Here is a 21,347-nt window from a genome sequence, read left to right as displayed (position 1 = left end):
GGTGGTACCATTTGCGCATGCGCAAGGGCGTGGACTTAAGAAAACGAACAGTTATTACCAGTAAAGTGACAGACATGCTTTCAAATGTCACTGTACAGAGACGTCATTGTTTATTTACCTACAGGTATTTGATATAGTAAGATTCATAAATATAATTTATTATAAATCACAGACAAATAAAACATATTTATTTTGTACTGTGGACTGAAAACGAAATTCTTTGTACACCTTTTGCAGTTGGTATAGCACTATGATGGAATATATTCCAACGTCAATCAATTTTTTTCTGAACCAGATCTAGCCTAGACAGTGACTGCTTCCAATACAAGACTCTGAATAACAAATGCAAACATGTAGCTTGTTGTCATATTGTAGATCCAAATTGTCCAAAAAGTAATCTGTATGTGTCCCCATGATGTCTTGGACCACAAGCTGGATGCTTCCATTGGCAATGATAGAAAGACCCCAGGACTCATGCATGGTTGTCCAACATAGACTCCAGAAGTCTGGTACTGTTTGTGATAGCTGTGGTCACCACAATGAATTTAAGACCTAGAAACACCATAGAGAGAACACATTATCCACTTTTATTCAACTTGTATTTATACAGAGAATCCCAATTGAGAGCCATGGTCTCTTTTTCAATGGTACAAAGTAATATGGAGAACCCGCTTGACCTATAAAAACATGTATTGTAAACTATGTAGTCACCAAAATAAATGTATAACCTAGGAGAAATAGAGGTAGAAATAGGGGCATGAATATATCTTTCCCTAGCTCACACCCTCTACATCTTCCCTGTCAGCATTGGGATTCGAACCGGCAACCCTCTGGTTACTGGCCCACCTCTCAAGACTTCTGCTGTTCCCTACATTGGCACACTGTTACATTTCTAGTACTACCACCCTCCAGAATCCCAATATAAAGCCTTCCTTACCTTTCTCTCTGCCCAGGAAGCGTAGTGCTGAGATCTCTGAGAAGGTGCACCCACCCAGGAACATGACTAGGATGATACGCTGAGAATCAGTCTTCACCCTTGCGTCTGATCCGTTACTACCTGCTGAGAGAGAGGGGGGAGGTAGAGAGCAAGAGAAAATAAAGAACTGGAATGCTCTGAGTGTTCCCCTTTCCTCTATGGACTTTCCATTCAAAAGTGCCTTTTACATACATTTCAGTGTCAATGTCAAGCCCACTTGTCTTACCTGTGACTGCAAATTCATGTCCGTTGAGCATGCGGGTGACTTCCTCCAGCCCTGTCCAGCCATCACGCTCCAATACCTGCAGACGTAGCACAAGCGGAATACTCTTTATTATATCACTAATTGTAACACACTTCTGTCTTAGTATCCATGAGTTCATTCATATTGGAGTCCACCTACCTGTTCGATGAGTTTGCAGCTCAAAGGAATGTAGGCTCCACTGAAGATATAGGCCATGTCTCGAGGGACACGGAGGTCATATTCTTCATCCGACTTGGGCACCTTGATATAGATATAGTAAGGACACCTGGTTTCATTGCAATACTGTTTGGTTATGGAGTTATTTTAGGGCAGTGTTTCCCAAACTAGGGGTCGTGATTTGAAAATGGGGTCCCGAGAGAAACGTTGAAAAAAATATATATAAAGAAAATCGCTCTTAGTTCTTAGAACCAGGGTTTCATCAGTAACCTCCGGTAGCCTCTAGATACAGTTGTAATAAACAGAGCGGTTTCTGTTTCCTTCCTACAAATTTGGCTCTATCTTTTAAATGGTTCAAGATACAAAATATTATGACCCCATTACTGTAAGATTAGACTCTCAGGAACACGTATGTATCTTCTGTTTCCCTCCACAATGCTCACAAGCCACGCAGGACTCATTAGAACAGACTGGCACTAAATCAAACTGAAGATCAGACAACATTATTGCCTGATGATCTTCTGAACTTATACCTTTCCTGGTGCATTTTAGTCACTTCAAACCATATTTCCTTCAGATTGAAATACTGACAAAAGTACTGTCAGACTGATTTATCATAGACTGTCATAGCCAAAATGTAAAAAGTAAACATTTGCCGTTGATTACATCAGTTTTTTGACATAGTGGGGTCAACTTTTTATTTATGTCAAAATAGGGTCACGGCCAAAAACGTTTGGGAGACCCTGATTTAGGGCGAGTTTCCTGGCCCTTTCCCAGCCTAGTCCTGAACTAAAAACAAAGTTTAATGGAGAATCCAGGATTAGGCTTAATCTGTGTACACGAATCCGCCCTATAATGTTTAGTGAAATTTCATGAAGTTAAAGTAACTCAATACATGGCTATGTTTTTAATATGGTAATTAGGTTGTTCATTAAATTAAAAGACTACATACCAGATTGAGCCTCCTGCCCAAGGCACGGAAATTGCTCTTCTTGGCCAGGGAGGAGAAGGCATCAGTCAGCTTTCCTAAAATAGAACATGTTGAAAGGTTCAAGTGCTGATATTTTGCAGAGCATCTTGTCATTGTCAGGACTCTAAAGTACAGTATATCTATGATGTGTATTTTGTGGGTAGTAGTAGTCTCAAAAACTAAAATCACTGTACCCTCACTTGGTTCAGATCAGTCAGTCTCTCACTATTCTTAATTAGCTTAATTTCCTTATCCCTTTTCCTTATTACAATGACTTGACAGGTTAAAGTAACATTGAGAAACCTATTCAGACATTTCATCAATTAGTGGTGGTCACTTAGGAAAGGAAACGAGGAGAAAAACAAAGTAGTTATATACAGTAATGGTATTGGGACCCAGCCTGTATTAAATACAGTAACGGTATTGGGACCCAGCCTGTATTAAATACAGTAACGGTATTGGGACACAGCCTGTATTAAATAAAGTAACGGTATTGGGACACAGCCCGTATTAAATATATTAACAGTATTGGGACACCGCCCATATTGAATACAGTAACGGTATTGGGACCCAGCCTGTATTAAATACAGTAACGGTATTGGGACCAGCCTGTATTAAATACAGTAACGGTATTGGGACCCAGCCTGTATTAAATACAGTAACGGTATTGGGACCAGCCTGTATTAAATACAGTAACGGTATTGGGACACAGCCTGTATTAAATATAGTAACGGTATTGAGACACGGCCTATATTAAATACAGTAACGGTATTGGGACCCAGCCTGTATTAAATACAGTAACGGTATTGGGACCCAGCCTGTATTAAATACAGTAACGGTATTGGGACACAGCCTATATTAAATACAGTAACGGTATTGGGACCCAGCCTGTATTAAATATAGTAAGGGTATTGGGACCCAGCCTGTATTAAATATAGTAACGGTATTGGGACACAGCCTATATTAAATACAGTAACGGTATTGGGACACAGCCTATATTAAATACAGTAACGGTATTGGGACACAGCCTATATTAAATACAGTAACGGTATTGGGACACAGCCTGTATTAAATACAGTAACGGTATTGGGACACAGCCTATATTAAATACAGTAACGGTATTGGGACACAGCCTGTATTAAATACAGTAACGGTATTGGGACACAGCCTGTATTAAATATAGTAACGGTATTGGGACACAGACTGTATTAAATATAGTAACGGTATTGGGACCAGCCTGTATTAAATACAGTAACGGTATTGGGACCAGCCTGTATTAAATACAGTAACGGTATTGGGACCAGCCTGTATTAAATACAGTAACGGTATTGGGACCAGCCTGTATTAAATACATTAACGGTATTGGGACCAGCCTGTATTAAATATAGTAACGGTATTGGGACCCAGCCTGTATTAAATACAGTAACGGTATTGGGACCCAGCCTGTATTAAATACAGTAACGGTATTGGGACCAGCCTGTATTAAATACAGTAACGGTATTGGGACCAGCCTGTATTAAATACAGTAACGGTATTGGGACACAGCCTGTATTAAATATAGTAACGGTATTGGGACCAGCCTGTATTAAATACAGTAATGGTATTGGGACCCAGCCTGTATTAAATACAGTAACGGTATTGGGACCCAGCCTATATTAAATACAGTAACGGTATTGGGACCAGCCTGTATTAAATACAGTAATGGTATTGGGACCAGCCTGTATCTGACCTGCGGTTTTGTCGTTGACCAGTTTGCCCACTCTGCTCTCCATGACAGTGAGGGTCTCTCCAGGCTGCTGCTCCACCAGCAGGCCTAGCTGCTTCAGTTTGGAAAACGTCAGTAGGTGTTCAATGCCATAACTCTGAGAGAAGAAATAGGACAGAGAACTATATAACAAGGAAAAGGCTCCAACAAAACAAAAATGGAAATACAAAGATACAGAATGAATCCAGTCTAAATGCACATTACACTGACGGTGTAACACAGTAACACACTAGCGGGCAAAATCTGGCCTGGGATGTCATCATTTTATGGTTGTAAAATGGTTGGTTGTATAGACGTCTTTTTTTCCTGACAACGTCAAGATATCTGGGACTGGGAGAGGTCATATTTTTCTGGTCACTAAAAAGATTTGTACCCCCCAAACAATTTTTACAACCAGTACACAACATGACATCACAAAATATGTCAGCCTGACATCATTGCAACCAGTTTTTCCCAACCAGTGCTAGATATCATTTAAAACAATACCTATGATAGCAGAACCCACCTGTAGAAACTGGGCTTTTAATGACCGATAATCTTTGGGAAGGAGGCCTGAAGGAAAATATAAACAGCTGATTTAAAAGGACAAGAGTCTTATCATGAGATCAACTATATTTTCATGTGTTTGGTTAAAAAACATATCTGTGAAGACTCACCGTTTTCTGTGAGAGACAGCAGACAAAGGAGTCTCATACTTTCCACCATAGAGACCTAAGGTGGATGACAACACAATAAGGTGGATGATAACACAATAAGGTGGATGACAACACAATAAGGTGGTTGATAACACAATAAGGTGGTTGATAACACAATAAGGTGGATGATAACACAATAAGGTGGATGATAGCTTCCTCCAGTGTGGTCCCTGGCAACAAGGTTTACAGTTTGATGTGGTTGGAGAGAACAATTATGTGCCAGGATGATTGATGAATACAACCTGCAATATAAATCTTATTGGGCCGATTTAGCACTATGATTACCTGTATGCATGTACCATTCATAGAAATATAATGAATAGAATGGATTTGGAAGCTATTCATTATATTTCTATGGTACCATTATCTTCCAGACAATCTCACCTGCCTATTGATATGCTCCTCTATGTAGGAAATACATTCACGGATTTCAAACCCCTCCAGTAAGGCTGTCGGGTGGGGAAATAAGTATCAGTTATTATGCAATGCAGGAAATGGGATTCATATGGGGAAAAAACATATGCCTCAAAGTATAGTATAGACTATGTAATGTAATATTACAGTGCTCTGTCTTCAACAGCTCTTGGAAGTCCTGCTTTGTTTTCTTCTTCATCATCGACTCACTGGCACCAATATCTGAAGAGAGACATGTCTTTTTAAAGGGATACTTTGGGATTTTTGCAATGAAGCCCTTTATCTACTTCCTCATAGTCAGATGAACTCATGGATACCATTTGTATGTCTCTACATCCAGTATGAAGGAAGTTAGAGGTAGTTTCGCGAGCCAATTTTAACTAGTGTTAGCGCAATGACTGAAAGTCTTTGGTATCTAATAGCATACTAGCAGTTACCATAGACTTCCATTCATTCATAGGATCCTGAGTGGCGCAGCAGTCTAAGGCACTGCATCGCAGTGCTAGAGGCGTCACTAGAGACTCGGGTTCGATCCCAGGCTGTATCACAACCGGCCGTGACCGGGAGTCCCATAGAGCGGCACACAATTGGCCCAGCGTCGTCCGGGTTAGGGGAGGGTTTGGTCGGTGTAGCTCGTCATTGTAAATAAGAATTTGTTCTTAACTGACTTGCCAAGTTAAATAAAAACGAAATATAAATTGCGCTAACACCAGTTAACAACTTCCTTCAAAATGCACACAGACATAAAAATGGTCTCAACCAATTCATCTGACTCTGGGGAAGTAGAGACTCAATACTCACGCAGACTGAGGAGCCGATGCTCCTGTTTTAACCCTTTCAGCTCCTCCGACACAAACGTCTTCATCTGTTTAATGTCCATTCCACTACGCTTCTGTAATGACCGAGACGGAGAGAGATGAATAATCGTCAAACATGAACTTCTACTCTTTGATGTAAAGAAAGTTCTAAGAGGACATTTAAGACAAATATTATGCATCCACGCAGGGCAACACTTCACCAGGGGGCATTGTTGTAAATTATAAATGTGCTGTCAATCAGCTTACCATACCTAGCAAATAAAGGCAAACAAATCAATTGGAAGCACAAAGGCCCATAGAGATGTAAATATGGTCAGAATGAAACACTCACATCATATGCAGTCTGGAGGTTTCGGGCCTTTTGACTTAGGAAGCCAAACACCTGGGAGAAATGCTCGTTCCTGATCTCGTTAAAAACCTGAGAGAGAAACGCATATAAATTCCAGTGAGACTGTCATCCTTGTCATCCTTAAACCAGTGAAGGGGAAATGATATCAATTCAACCGTGTTATACTTCTAAAAGGCCAACCTTATCTTGAGAGTTTAGCATCACTTTTATACTCTTGTCAGAGGAGGTGACATCTGGACCAAACTCCACACATCCTATAAGACAAAGAGATGGATTATAATTCCATACAGACAATGGACATACAATGCATAAAATGGCATTAAGATCTTATTGCAACTGTAATGGTATACAGCAATAAGAGGCTTCAGTGTGTGTGTGGTCCTTGACTACTTGACTTGTCGTTCTCCACTAACATCAAGGCGGTGACCCGATCCTGTAGGTTCATGCTCTACAACATTCGCAGAGTATGACCCTGCCTCACACAGGAAGCAGCGCAGGTCCTAATCCAGGCACTTGTCATCTCCCGTCTGGATTACTGCAACTCGCTGTTGGCTGGGCTCCCTGCCTGTGCCATTAAACCCCTACAACTCATCCAGAACGCCGCAGCCCGTCTGGTGTTCAACCTTCCCAAGTTCTCTCACGTCACCCCGCTCCTCCGCTCTCTCCACTGGCTTCCAGTTGAAGCTCGCATCCGCTACAAGACCATGGTGATTGCCTACGGAGCTGTGAAGGGAACGGCACCTCCATACCTTCAGGCTCTGATCAGGCCCTACACCCAAACAAGTGCACTGCGTTCATCCACCACTGGCCTGCTGGCCCCCCTACCTCTGAGGAAGCACAGTTCCCGCTCAGCCCAGTCAAAACTGTTCGCTGCTCTGGCACCCCAATGGTGGAACAAGCTCCCTCACGACGCCAGGACAGCGGAGTCAATCACCACCTTCCGGAGACACCTGAAACCCCACCTCTTTAAGGAATACCTAGGATAGGATAAAGTAATCCTTCTAACCCCCCCCCCTTAAAAGATTTAGATGCACTATTGTAAAGTGGTTGTTCCACTGGATATCATAAGGTGAATGCACCATTTTGTAAGTCGCTCTGGATAAGAGCGTCTGCAAATTGACTTAAATGTAAATGTATATAAATGTAAATGACACAATATATAAAGACCACATTATTTGCAGTATAGCTATTTCAAAGTAGAGACTGTAATCAGAGCAAATATCATTGCTTACCACATTTAATTCTGAAAATATCATCCAAAAGTCCTTCATAGACAACCTGGGAACACAGAGGAGTCACAAGGTCCACATCTGCAAAGAGAATGAGAAAGAACATTAGTATGATATCAACTATTATTATGACACATATTGTTATACTTAAAGGAGAATTCCATTCGAAATCCACATTTTCATGCGTTAGTCTGTGAGAATGAATAATAACACCATTATCCAATAGCATATTTAAAATGTCAAAAAATGAGAGCAACAAATAAGACAAACGTCACAACTGCCGTGATTCACAGTTCAAGAAAGATCTACCTCTGTCAATGAGAAACACATTTCCGATCTCCGCTTGACGCGCTCTCTGTTCCCCCTCCTCCACCTGCTCCCTCCACGATTCATACGCCATCTGAACCGGGCAAGAGACCAGATACTGTTAACACTTACTCTATGAATCTTGTCTAAATCATGGTGTTTGAAAATCTAAATCATCTGTACCGGTGCTGCTTTCTGACTGTGTCTGCATTCAACAACATACAGCTCTACCTTGATGAACAAGACAAAGACTGGTTGGCTGAAGCATAAACAGACTGGCACCCATAGTAAATCATTCATTCAGTACCATCTAGAATCATAATCCCAGATGTATTTTAGTTTTGTTTTAATTCAGTACACAAGGCAGCTAAACGCTGAATTGCGGTATACAAAAATACATTAAAGAGTGTTGATGTACTGAGCTGATCTTACCTTGGAGCATCGTCCGATCCCATACACCTTAGAGAAGGGGCCGTAGACAGAGTGTAGGAGATGCAGGGCACTACCCGCTGTTCTCACCCAGCGCTGGTCTCCCTCCTGTGGACACACAGGTCATGCGTGTTAGCAAAATAATGAGCACTATGAATATAACCACACTAGTCCCAGTACTATGTTGTTAGTTATATGTCAAAATGTGTTACTCATTTGTTATTACACTGTACTTGCTTATGTAACTACATGTAAATACATCATTTTTGCATCATAAAGTGGGAATGATATTCCTAAACACAGTTCCCGTCAGCACTACTGTCTATCATTACCAGGAAGTTGTCTCTGAAGAATTCCGGAAGCTCCAAGCTAATGATGTCATCGTCCAGGGGCAGGAGGTAGAATGACCACTCGTCAGTAGTCACATCTTCACAAGGGGAGTGAAAAAGTGTCTGTTAACATTCAAACATCTGGAATAACAAAATATGAAATATCAAAAGACACCTACCACCAAAGATTCCCTGCTCCTCCAAAAGGTTCTCGCATGCATAAAACTGTAAGACACGGAAAGCGAGAGAAGAATGAGCAAAGAAAATAAATATAATTGTTTTATTGCAGAGAGTATACAATAAGTACTTAATAATCACCTTCTGAGGGCTAAATATGATCTTGTATCTTCTGTATCTCCCAAATGCTTTGTCTGCATTGACCACATCTGGAAAAGGAAACCAATTTGTCAGTGAGTATATGAAACAGCCACGAACTGTCCTGTATAACTGCCCGTACGAACCACCTGCGAAACGCCACTCTACTCACTGCTGTCAGACTGTATAATAACTCTACCTCTTAAATGGTCCCCCCCCAATCTAAAAAATGTACTGTAATGTTTCAAGTGTTCTGTATTCTATTTATATAATGTATTATGTGTTATGTATTTAAATTAGTGTTTTGCAATTAGTAGTCATGTAAATTCTGCATTTCTTCAGTTTTATCTGTGAGCAAGAATAAATAAAGTCAAACTCATAACAGAGTGATTTCCCTCATTGTCTTCCCGATCAAGGACATCAAATCAGAAGCCTTTGTTTGCACAGTAACACAACGTACTCCAGAAGCACTGTCGATAATACCACTGATCCAGAAAAGACAAGGCATTTCAAAGTCTGGGACGACAGTAATTCATTTCTCAGGAAGGGAATAGCGTTGCTAACTTAATCTTTCACTGCACTGGCATCCCAACAATTACACTTTTATAAAATACAATATGAATCAGCTGATTTTCAATATCAGGGTGCCACCATTCTACTTACCACATATCCACTTGACAGTTTTTATTCTTGGACGGATCAGGAAGCATAGTCTGTCAAGGAAGGCACATTGTTATGGCTATGTTCCCACATTGTTATGGCAGTGTTACAACATTGTTATGGCGGTGTTACAACATTGTTATGGCTGTGTTACAACATTGTTATGGCGGTGATACAACATTGTTATGGCTGTGTTACCACATTGTTATGGCTGCGTTACCACATTGTTATGGCTGTGTTACCACATTGTTATGGCTGTGTTACAACATTGTTATGACGGTGTTACAACATTGTTATGGCTGTGTTACCACATTGTTATGGCGGTGTTACAACATTGTTATGGCGGTGTTACCACATTGTTATGGCTGTGTTACCACATTGTTATGGCTGTGTTACCACATTGTTATGGCGGTGTTACAACATTGTTATGGCTGTGTTACCACATTGTTATGGCGGTGTTACAACATTGTTATGGCGGTGTTACAACATTGTTATGGCGGTGTTACAACATTGTTATGGCGGTGTTACAACATTGTTATGGCTGTGTTACAACATTGTTATGGCGGTTATACTTGTTCCTCCAAGACAATAAAAGAGAAGAAGATCTATGGAACTACAATAGGCTTTGCTACTTACTGATCTGAGGTGCTGACAATGGGTTTGTATTCCACTTTGTAAAGCTTGTCCACATCATGTTGCTACAAGGAGAAGGGTGACAAAGATTGTATAGAACTGAACCTCATTGTAACCTGGTAAACTGATATATGTAAGGACAGGCATAATCAATATGGTATACAGCAATATTCAGAAACAACAATGACATGTACCTTTAGTGTTGTGACATTAGCAATGCGGTCCAGGGGGCTCATCAAATCTGCCTCAATGAACAGGTCCTTCCTCCCAAGTAGCTTTAAACCAGGGGAGTAAAAATGCAGTATGATGATGATGAGGATGATGAATATACCTAATCAATCCCCAGAAGAGGAATTTAGGATTGTTCCCAGCAGTAGAGACTAATATACATTATAGAAACATAGAGGGACGGTTTCCCAGACACAGATTAAGTCTATAGAATCTCAATTGAAACAGATTTTTAGTCCAGGACCAGGACTGTCTGTGAAACTGACTGAGGCTTTACAACTTTAATAGGATCCATGACTTGTGTGAGTACTTGTGGATACTGAGAACCAAGACAATTGATAACCTGAGTGGGGGGAAGAAGAGTGGAGTAGTCCTACCTGTTCCAGTAGGTAAATGAGCTGGTCCCTGGCCAGCCTCTTGAGCAGAGAGAAGTCAGGGAGCTCAGGGGCATCTCTCCTGACACTGTGAGCCATGGGGCCTGAGGTGGAACAGAGTAGCACACCTGCCCAACCATTCACCTCCCTGGAAAATAATGAGCACTATGAATATAACCACACTAGTCCCAGTACTATGTTGTTAGTTATATGTCAAAATGTGTTACTCATTTGTTATTACACTGTACTTGCTTATGTAACTACATGTAAATACATCATTTTTGCATCATAAAGTGGGAATGATATTCCTAAACACAGTTCCCGTCAGCACTACTGTCTATCATTACCAGGAAGTTGTCTCTGAAGAATTCCGGAAGCTCCAAGCTAATGATGTCATCGTCCAGGGGCAGGAGGTAGAATGACCACTCGTCAGTAGTCACATCTTCACAAGGGAGTGAAAAAGTGTCTGTTAACATTCAAACATCTGGAATAACAAAATATGAAATATCAAAAGACACCTACCACCAAAGATTCCCTGCTCCTCCAAAAGGTTCTCGCATGCATAAAACTGTAAGACACGGAAAGCGAGAGAAGAATGAGCAAAGAAAATAAATATAATTGTTTTATTGCAGAGAGTATACAATAAGTACTTAATAATCACCTTCTGAGGGCTAAATATGATCTTGTATCTTCTGTATCTCCCAAATGCTTTGTCTGCATTGACCACATCTGGAAAAGGAAACCAATTTGTCAGTGAGTATATGAAACAGCCACGAACTGTCCTGTATAACTGCCCGTACGAACCACCTGCGAAACGCCACTCTACTCACTGCTGTCAGACTGTATAATAACTCTACCTCTTAAATGGTCCCCCCCCATCTAAAAAATGTACTGTAATGTTTCAAGTGTTCTGTATTCTATTTATATAATGTATTATGTGTTATGTATTTAAATTAGTGTTTTGCAATTAGTAGTCATGTAAATTCTGCATTTCTTCAGTTTTATCTGTGAGCAAGAATAAATAAAGTCAAACTCATAACAGAGTGATTTCCCTCATTGTCTTCCCGATCAAGGACATCAAATCAGAAGCCTTTGTTTGCACAGTAACACAACGTACTCCAGAAGCACTGTCGATAATACCACTGATCCAGAAAAGACAAGGCATTTCAAAGTCTGGGACGACAGTAATTCATTTCTCAGGAAGGGAATAGCGTTGCTAACTTAATCTTTCACTGCACTGGCATCCCAACAATTACACTTTTATAAAATACAATATGAATCAGCTGATTTTCAATATCAGGGTGCCACCATTCTACTTACCACATATCCACTTGACAGTTTTTATTCTTGGACGGATCAGGAAGCATAGTCTGTCAAGGAAGGCACATTGTTATGGCTATGTTCCCACATTGTTATGGCAGTGTTACAACATTGTTATGGCGGTGTTACAACATTGTTATGGCTGTGTTACAACATTGTTATGGCGGTGATACAACATTGTTATGGCTGTGTTACCACATTGTTATGGCTGCGTTACCACATTGTTATGGCTGTGTTACCACATTGTTATGGCTGTGTTACAACATTGTTATGGCGGTGTTACAACATTGTTATGGCGGTGTTACAACATTGTTATGGCTGTGTTACCACATTGTTATGGCGGTGTTACAACATTGTTATGGCGGTGTTACCACATTGTTATGGCTGTGTTACCACATTGTTATGGCTGTGTTACCACATTGTTATGGCGGTGTTACAACATTGTTATGGCTGTGTTACCACATTGTTATGGCGGTGTTACAACATTGTTATGGCGGTGTTACCACATTGTTATGGCGGTGTTACAACATTGTTATGGCGGTGTTACAACATTGTTATGGCGGTGTTACAACATTGTTATGGCGGTGTTACAACATTGTTATGGCTGTGTTACAACATTGTTATGGCGGTTATACTTGTTCCTCCAAGACAATAAAAGAGAAGAAGATCTATGGAACTACAATAGGCTTTGCTACTTACTGATCTGAGGTGCTGACAATGGGTTTGTATTCCACTTTGTAAAGCTTGTCCACATCATGTTGCTACAAGGAGAAGGGTGACAAAGATTGTATAGAACTGAACCTCATTGTAACCTGGTAAACTGATATATGTAAGGACAGGCATAATCAATATGGTATACAGCAATATTCAGAAACAACAATGACATGTACCTTTAGTGTTGTGACATTAGCAATGCGGTCCAGGGGGCTCATCAAATCTGCCTCAATGAACAGGTCCTTCCTCCCAAGTAGCTTTAAACCAGGGGAGTAAAAATGCAGTATGATGATGATGAGGATGATGAATATACCTAATCAATCCCCAGAAGAGGAATTTAGGATTGTTCCCAGCAGTAGAGACTAATATACATTATAGAAACATAGAGGGACGGTTTCCCAGACACAGATTAAGTCTATAGAATCTCAATTGAAACAGATTTTTAGTCCAGGACCAGGACTGTCTGTGAAACTGACTGAGGCTTTACAACTTTAATAGGATCCATGACTTGTGTGAGTACTTGTGGATACTGAGAACCAAGACAATTGATAACCTGAGTGGGGGGAAGAAGAGTGGAGTAGTCCTACCTGTTCCAGTAGGTAAATGAGCTGGTCCCTGGCCAGCCTCTTGAGCAGAGAGAAGTCAGGGAGCTCAGGGGCATCTCTCCTGACACTGTGAGCCATGGGGCCTGAGGTGGAACAGAGTAGCACACCTGCCCAACCATTCACCTCCCTGGAAAATAATGAGCACTATGAATATAACCACACTAGTCCCAGTACTATGTTGTTAGTTATATGTCAAAATGTGTTACTCATTTGTTATTACACTGTACTTGCTTATGTAACTACATGTAAATACATCATTTTTGCATCATAAAGTGGGAATGATATTCCTAAACACAGTTCCCGTCAGCACTACTGTCTATCATTACCAGGAAGTTGTCTCTGAAGAATTCCGGAAGCTCCAAGCTAATGATGTCATCGTCCAGGGGCAGGAGGTAGAATGACCACTCGTCAGTAGTCACATCTTCACAAGGGAGTGAAAAAGTGTCTGTTAACATTCAAACATCTGGAATAACAAAATATGAAATATCAAAAGACACCTACCACCAAAGATTCCCTGCTCCTCCAAAAGGTTCTCGCATGCATAAAACTGTAAGACACGGAAAGCGAGAGAAGAATGAGCAAAGAAAATAAATATAATTGTTTTATTGCAGAGAGTATACAATAAGTACTTAATAATCACCTTCTGAGGGCTAAATATGATCTTGTATCTTCTGTATCTCCCAAATGCTTTGTCTGCATTGACCACATCTGGAAAAAGGAAACCAATTTGTCAGTGAGTATATGAAACAGCCACGAACTGTCCTGTATAACTGCCCGTACGAACCACCTGCGAAACGCCACTCTACTCACTGCTGTCAGACTGTATAATAACTCTACCTCTTAAATGGTCCCCCCCATCTAAAAAATGTACTGTAATGTTTCAAGTGTTCTGTATTCTATTTATATAATGTATTATGTGTTATGTATTTAAATTAGTGTTTTGCAATTAGTAGTCATGTAAATTCTGCATTTCTTCAGTTTTATCTGTGAGCAAGAATAAATAAAGTCAAACTCATAACAGAGTGATTTCCCTCATTGTCTTCCCGATCAAGGACATCAAATCAGAAGCCTTTGTTTGCACAGTAACACAACGTACTCCAGAAGCACTGTCGATAATACCACTGATCCAGAAAAGACAAGGCATTTCAAAGTCTGGGACGACAGTAATTCATTTCTCAGGAAGGGAATAGCGTTGCTAACTTAATCTTTCACTGCACTGGCATCCCAACAATTACACTTTTATAAAATACAATATGAATCAGCTGATTTTCAATATCAGGGTGCCACCATTCTACTTACCACATATCCACTTGACAGTTTTTATTCTTGGACGGATCAGGAAGCATAGTCTGTCAAGGAAGGCACATTGTTATGGCTATGTTCCCACATTGTTATGGCAGTGTTACAACATTGTTATGGCGGTGTTATAACATTGTTATGGCTGTGTTACAACATTGTTATGGCGGTGATACAACATTGTTATGGCTGTGTTACCACATTGTTATGGCTGCGTTACCACATTGTTATGGCTGCGTTACCACATTGTTATGGCTGTGTTACAACATTGTTATGGCGGTGTTACAACATTGTTATGGCGGTGTTACAACATTGTTATGGCTGTGTTACCACATTGTTATGGCGGTGTTACAACATTGTTATGGCGGTGTTACCACATTGTTATGGCTGTGTTACCACATTGTTATGGCTGTGTTACCACATTGTTATGGCGGTGTTACAACATTGTTATGGCTGTGTTACCACATTGTTATGGCGGTGTTACAACATTGTTATGGCGGTGTTACCACATTGTTATGGCGGTGTTACAACATTGTTATGGCGGTGTTACAACATTGTTATGGCGGTGTTACAACATTGTTATGGCGGTGTTACAACATTGTTATGGCTGTGTTACAACATTGTTATGGCGGTTATACTTGTTCCTCCAAGACAATAAAAGAGAAGAAGATCTATGGAACTACAATAGGCTTTGCTACTTACTGATCTGAGGTGCTGACAATGGGTTTGTATTCCACTTTGTAAAGCTTGTCCACATCATGTTGCTACAAGGAGAAGGGTGACAAAGATTGTATAGAACTGAACCTCATTGTAACCTGGTAAACTGATATATGTAAGGACAGGCATAATCAATATGGTATACAGCAATATTCAGAAACAACAATGACATGTACCTTTAGTGTTGTGACATTAGCAATGCGGTCCAGGGGGCTCATCAAATCTGCCTCAATGAACAGGTCCTTCCTCCCAAGTAGCTTTAAACCAGGGGAGTAAAAATGCAGTATGATGATGATGAGGATGATGAATATACCTAATCAATCCCCAGAAGAGGAATTTAGGATTGTTCCCAGCAGTAGAGACTAATATACATTATAGAAACATAGAGGGACGGTTTCCCAGACACAGATTAAGTCTATAGAATCTCAATTGAAACAGATTTTTAGTCCAGGACCAGGACTGTCTGTGAAACTGACTGAGGCTTTACAACTTTAATAGGATCCATGACTTGTGTGAGTACTTGTGGATACTGAGAACCAAGACAATTGATAACCTGAGTGGGGGGAAGAAGAGTGGAGTAGTCCTACCTGTTCCAGTAGGTAAATGAGCTGGTCCCTGGCCAGCCTCTTGAGCAGAGAGAAGTCAGGGAGCTCAGGGGCATCTCTCCTGACACTGTGAGCCATGGGGCCTGAGGTGGAACAGAGTAGCACACCTGCCCAACCATTCACCTCCCTGGAAAATAATGAGCACTATGAATATAACCACACTAGTCCCAGTACTATGTTGTTAGTTATATGTCAAAATGTGTTACTCATTTGTTATTACACTGTACTTGCTTATGTAACTACATGTAAATACATCATTTTTGCATCATAAAGTGGGAATGATATTCCTAAACACAGTTCCCGTCAGCACTACTGTCTATCATTACCAGGAAGTTGTCTCTGAAGAATTCCGGAAGCTCCAAGCTAATGATGTCATCGTCCAGGGGCAGGAGGTAGAATGACCACTCGTCAGTAGTCACATCTTCACAAGGGGAGTGAAAAAGTGTCTGTTAACATTCAAACATCTGGAATAACAAAATATGAAATATCAAAAGACACCTACCACCAAAGATTCCCTGCTCCTCCAAAAGGTTCTCGCATGCATAAAACTGTAAGACACGGAAAGCGAGAGAAGAATGAGCAAAGAAAATAAATATAATTGTTTTATTGCAGAGAGTATACAATAAGTACTTAATAATCACCTTCTGAGGGCTAAATATGATCTTGTATCTTCTGTATCTCCCAAATGCTTTGTCTGCATTGACCACATCTGGAAAAGGAAACCAATTTGTCAGTGAGTATATGAAACAGCCACGAACTGTCCTGTATAACTGCCCGTACGAACCACCTGCGAAACGCCACTCTACTCACTGCTGTCAGACTGTATAATAACTCTACCTCTTAAATGGTCCCCCCCCATCTAAAAAATGTACTGTAATGTTTCAAGTGTTCTGTATTCTATTTATATAATGTATTATGTGTTATGTATTTAAATTAGTGTTTTGCAATTAGTAGTCATGTAAATTCTGCATTTCTTCAGTTTTATCTGTGAGCAAGAATAAATAAAGTCAAACTCATAACAGAGTGATTTCCCTCATTGTCTTCCCGATCAAGGACATCAAATCAGAAGCCTTTGTTTGCACAGTAACACAACGTACTCCAGAAGCACTGTCGATAATACCACTGATCCAGAAAAGACAAGGCATTTCAAAGTCTGGGACGACAGTAATTCATTTCTCAGGAAGGGAATAGCGTTGCTAACTTAATCTTTCACTGCACTGGCATCCCAACAATTACACTTTTATAAAATACAATATGAATCAGCTGATTTTCAATATCAGGGTGCCACCATTCTACTTACCACATATCCACTTGACAGTTTTTATTCTTGGACGGATCAGGAAGCATAGTCTGTCAAGGAAGGCACATTGTTATGGCTATGTTCCCACATTGTTATGGCAGTGTTACAACATTGTTATGGCGGTGTTACAACATTGTTATGGCTGTGTTACAACATTGTTATGGCGGTGATACAACATTGTTATGGCTGTGTTACCACATTGTTATGGCTGCGTTACCACATTGTTATGGCTGTGTTACCACATTGTTATGGCTGTGTTACAACATTGTTATGGCGGTGTTACAACATTGTTATGGCGGTGTTACAGACATTGTTATGGCTGTGTTACCACATTGTTATGGCGGTGTTACAACATTGTTATGGCGGTGTTACCACATTGTTATGGCGGTGTTACAACATTGTTATGGCGGTGTTACAACATTGTTATGGCGGTGTTACAACATTGTTATGGCGGTGTTACAACATTGTTATGGCTGTGTTACAACATTGTTATGGCGGTTATACTTGTTCCTCCAAGACAATAAAAGAGAAGAAGATCTATGGAACTACAATAGGCTTTGCTACTTACTGATCTGAGGTGCTGACAATGGGTTTGTATTCCACTTTGTAAAGCTTGTCCACATCATGTTGCTACAAGGAGAAGGGTGACAAAGATTGTATAGAACTGAACCTCATTGTAACCTGGTAAACTGATATATGTAAGGACAGGCATAATCAATATGGTATACAGCAATATTCAGAAACAACAATGACATGTACCTTTAGTGTTGTGACATTAGCAATGCGGTCCAGGGGGCTCATCAAATCTGCCTCAATGAACAGGTCCTTCCTCCCAAGTAGCTTTAAACCAGGGGAGTAAAAATGCAGTATGATGATGATGAGGATGATGAATATACCTAATCAATCCCCAGAAGAGGAATTTAGGATTGTTCCCAGCAGTAGAGACTAATATACATTATAGAAACATAGAGGGACGGTTTCCCAGACACAGATTAAGTCTATAGAATCTCAATTGAAACAGATTTTTAGTCCAGGACCAGGACTGTCTGTGAAACTGACTCAGGCTTTACAACTTTAATAGGATCCATGACTTGTGTGAGTACTTGTGGATACTGAGAACCAAGACAATTGATAACCTGAGTGGGGGGAAGAAGAGTGGAGTAGTCCTACCTGTTCCAGTAGGTAAATGAGCTGGTCCCTGGCCAGCCTCTTGAGCAGAGAGAAGTCAGGGAGCTCAGGGGCATCTCTCCTGACACTGTGAGCCATGGGGCCTGAGGTGGAACAGAGTAGCACACCTGCCCAACCATTCACCTCCCTGGAAAATGCAATCCAGCTGTGATGGGCTACCCACTGGGCACACTGGCTGAATTAACACTGTTTCCACGTCATTTTAATTAAATTAAGTTGAACCAACGTGGAATAGACATTGAATTGACTTCTTTTGCCGAATGGGTAGCTTCACAATGACAACGAGCTAGCTAACGTTAGGCACCTAGCTAGAATTCGTAACATATTATACATATTGCTAATTGGTAATATATTGTACGTTTTGCAAATTCATAAAATATAATATGAATTATAATTTGTCTAATATCATACGAAATGGTTGATGGACATCCACAAATTAATTCATACCATACGAAATATAACATATCATACTAAATGGAATGTCTCGGATTTAAATACAAAATAATAAGAAATGATCTGAGGCCAGGTGCACCTACACACACACACACACACACACACACACACAGCAGTAGGCTGTCCATTGTGTTGACACTGCAGCAGAGATACACATTTTGTGTCAACCTGTCACTCAATCGTTATAACTTTTAAAATGTTTTTATATTGAGACATTACAACAAAAACTGAGGGGGCACAAGTTTCAACTGAGGGGGCTAATCCCTCTTTTGACTAATCGTGGAACCGGGCCAGCTACAGTATAGTGTATAATTTTTACTTTTCTAAACGTTAAAACAGAGCGTCGAATGTTTGTTTACATTGAGACAAATGCCGGTGTAACACCTGAACCCCTGAAAACCAATATACAGAGAAGGGTTTTCGAGAGCTAACGTTAGCATACTGTAGTTATCAGCTGATTTAGTAGTCACACCATGATTAACTGTATATGGCAATAAGGAGACGACGACAGTCATTAACACCAAATGTATATACCGTTACTGTATAGGTTATTGGACGATTTAGACGATTTTAAAATGTAAAATAAACAAAAATGCTCAATCAATTTTAGCTAGCTAGGTACATTACCTTGGTTTGTTTCCGTATGTGCGGATTGGATTTTGCGAATCTTTGTTTCACTACTAACAAGTAAATAGAGGGCACCGTATCTCAAGACATGACTGGAGAGATATGACTGGAGAGAAAAACTGTTTGGAGAACTGTACCTAGTCAATGCACTTTGCTGTTTAATGTATGCAACTTGCTACTATGAGTTCAGATTCGGTTATATTGTTGGAGACGGTGACATTTTCTGCTGAAAACCACCAAGATCAACGGACTAAAGACCCCAAAGAAACCAACTATCCAATAGGTACCGTAGCCTCTCCCTATTACCTATCAATGATGGAGCTATATAAAAATCATTCGTACTAATGTGGTGGAAAACTGGATTTTTGAAAGCAAATACCAAGTTGGCAGCATCCAGCACTCACCAAGTTTCTTTCCTTTATCCTGAAGATCCTCTTTTTGACCATTTAGATGCACCAGGTCCCTAGCAGAGCAAACCACCAGGTCTAATTGCCCAACATCAGTGCCCAACTTCACTAATGCTCTTGTGGCTGAATGGAAACAATTCCCCTCAGCAATGCTCCAACATCTAGTGGAAAGCCTTCCCAGAAGAGTGGAGGATGTTATAGCAGCAAAAGGGGACCAACTCCATATTAATGCCTATGATTTTGGAATGAGATGTTTGACGAGCAGATGTCCACATACCTTTGGTCATGTAGTGTATTTTCTTGCATTACAGGTGCAGTATATGTAAAGGGCAGTAATTGTGAATGTTAATAATTTTATTCCGCTCTTTAATTATCCAAGATTACAACTTCAAATGTTTGCAGAGGCGAGGACTTACACATCCCAGTGGATGTCTTTCCATCTTCTGAAGTGTCTTTCTACAACAACAGCCCCATAACAAATGAAAACACACCACAGATACAGTCAACATTAGAAGTCTTCATTCAATCTGAACAGTAAACAGAGGAGAGGACGAAAGAGGTGTCTGGTGGATGGCTGCCAGGTCACCGTCATTCACCTTCCTCGTCACCTGCGGCAGGTTCATGAGTGGGGCAGAGAGGAGGCCCAGTCTGCAGTCAACACATTCGGCCTCAGAGCACCAAGCAGACATGATGGCAGCAGCAGCAGCAAGGCTAAAAACGACTATCACTCCAGGCCTTTCCCCATTCTGTCATGCAGTGGTCAAAAGACTGCCATCCCACCTGAGAAAGCAACACAAGCTTGAAAAGAACTCTCCTCTTGTCACGACTTCCGCCGAAGTTGGTGCCTCTCCTTATTCGGGCGGCGTTCGGCGGTCATCGTCACCGGCTTTCTAGCTACCACCGATTCATGTTTCTTTGTCCATTTGTTATGTCTTGATTGTTCACACCTGGTTCCCATTTCGTTATGATTATTTCCCTATTTAAACCCTCTGGTTATCATGATGTTTTGTGCGTTATTATTTTACTGTTGGTCGTGTTAGTTGTGTTTGTCATATTTGTTTTATCCCTGCGTGGATTTTGACTGATGAGCTTTTCTAAGAGTAAATACGTATATTTTACTCAGTTCGGTGTCCTGCGATTGACTCTATTTCTCATCTCCACTACACTGACACTGATACCTCTATACAGAGAGCTTCTTACTTCA

At 40.6% G+C, this 21,347-nt stretch overlaps 2 protein-coding genes across 4 annotated transcripts; both read right to left on the bottom strand.

The window, feature by feature from the left end:
- Positions 1-78: 78 nt before the first annotated feature.
- On the bottom strand, positions 79-13,140 carry LOC106562628 (vacuolar protein sorting-associated protein 33B). Of its 2 annotated transcripts, none has more exons than XM_045689426.1 (29): positions 13,122-13,140; positions 12,931-12,992; positions 12,232-12,281; positions 11,573-11,640; positions 11,434-11,479; positions 11,259-11,353; positions 10,915-11,059; positions 10,504-10,584; positions 10,313-10,374; positions 9,680-9,729; positions 9,020-9,087; positions 8,881-8,926; positions 8,705-8,799; positions 8,376-8,480; positions 7,947-8,037; positions 7,641-7,718; positions 6,589-6,662; positions 6,391-6,477; positions 6,043-6,133; positions 5,389-5,463; positions 5,212-5,276; positions 4,789-4,843; positions 4,638-4,684; positions 4,097-4,229; positions 2,350-2,423; positions 1,380-1,481; positions 1,203-1,278; positions 938-1,060; positions 79-552 (listed from the first exon to the last, which is right to left on the bottom strand). In XM_045689426.1, the coding sequence occupies exons 6-29, from the start codon at positions 11,306-11,308 to the stop codon at positions 473-475; spliced, it is 1,953 nt and encodes a 650-aa protein (XP_045545382.1). In that variant the 5' UTR covers positions 11,309-11,353; positions 11,434-11,479; positions 11,573-11,640; positions 12,232-12,281; positions 12,931-12,992; positions 13,122-13,140; the 3' UTR covers positions 79-472. The 2 variants fall into 2 exon arrangements, with proteins under 2 accessions (XP_045545382.1, XP_045545383.1); XM_045689427.1 differs by having other exon boundaries at positions 938-1,057.
- A 1,050-nt stretch (positions 13,141-14,190) lies between these two features.
- LOC123725156 (vacuolar protein sorting-associated protein 33B-like) lies at positions 14,191-19,844 on the bottom strand. 2 transcript variants are annotated; one of them, XM_045689428.1, is made up of 13 exons: positions 19,737-19,844; positions 18,639-18,783; positions 18,228-18,308; positions 18,037-18,098; positions 17,469-17,518; positions 16,810-16,877; positions 16,671-16,716; positions 16,495-16,589; positions 16,151-16,295; positions 15,740-15,820; positions 15,549-15,610; positions 14,850-14,899; positions 14,191-14,258 (listed from the first exon to the last, which is right to left on the bottom strand). In XM_045689428.1, exons 2-9 carry the CDS (start codon positions 18,732-18,734, stop codon positions 16,215-16,217), a joined length of 579 nt encoding a protein of 192 aa, XP_045545384.1. In that variant the 5' UTR covers positions 18,735-18,783; positions 19,737-19,844; the 3' UTR covers positions 14,191-14,258; positions 14,850-14,899; positions 15,549-15,610; positions 15,740-15,820; positions 16,151-16,214. The 2 variants fall into 2 exon arrangements, with proteins under 2 accessions (XP_045545384.1, XP_045545385.1); XM_045689429.1 differs by lacking the exon at positions 19,737-19,844 and having other exon boundaries at positions 18,639-19,104.
- Positions 19,845-21,347: the final 1,503 nt, after the last annotated feature.

Source organism: Salmo salar, chromosome ssa11 (assembly GCF_905237065.1).
Source record: "Salmo salar chromosome ssa11, Ssal_v3.1, whole genome shotgun sequence".
In the NCBI taxonomy this organism is placed as follows: domain Eukaryota; kingdom Metazoa; phylum Chordata; class Actinopteri; order Salmoniformes; family Salmonidae; genus Salmo; species Salmo salar.
The sequence above is the reverse complement of the archived record's forward strand: the minus strand, read 5'-3'. Positions and strand labels throughout refer to the sequence as shown.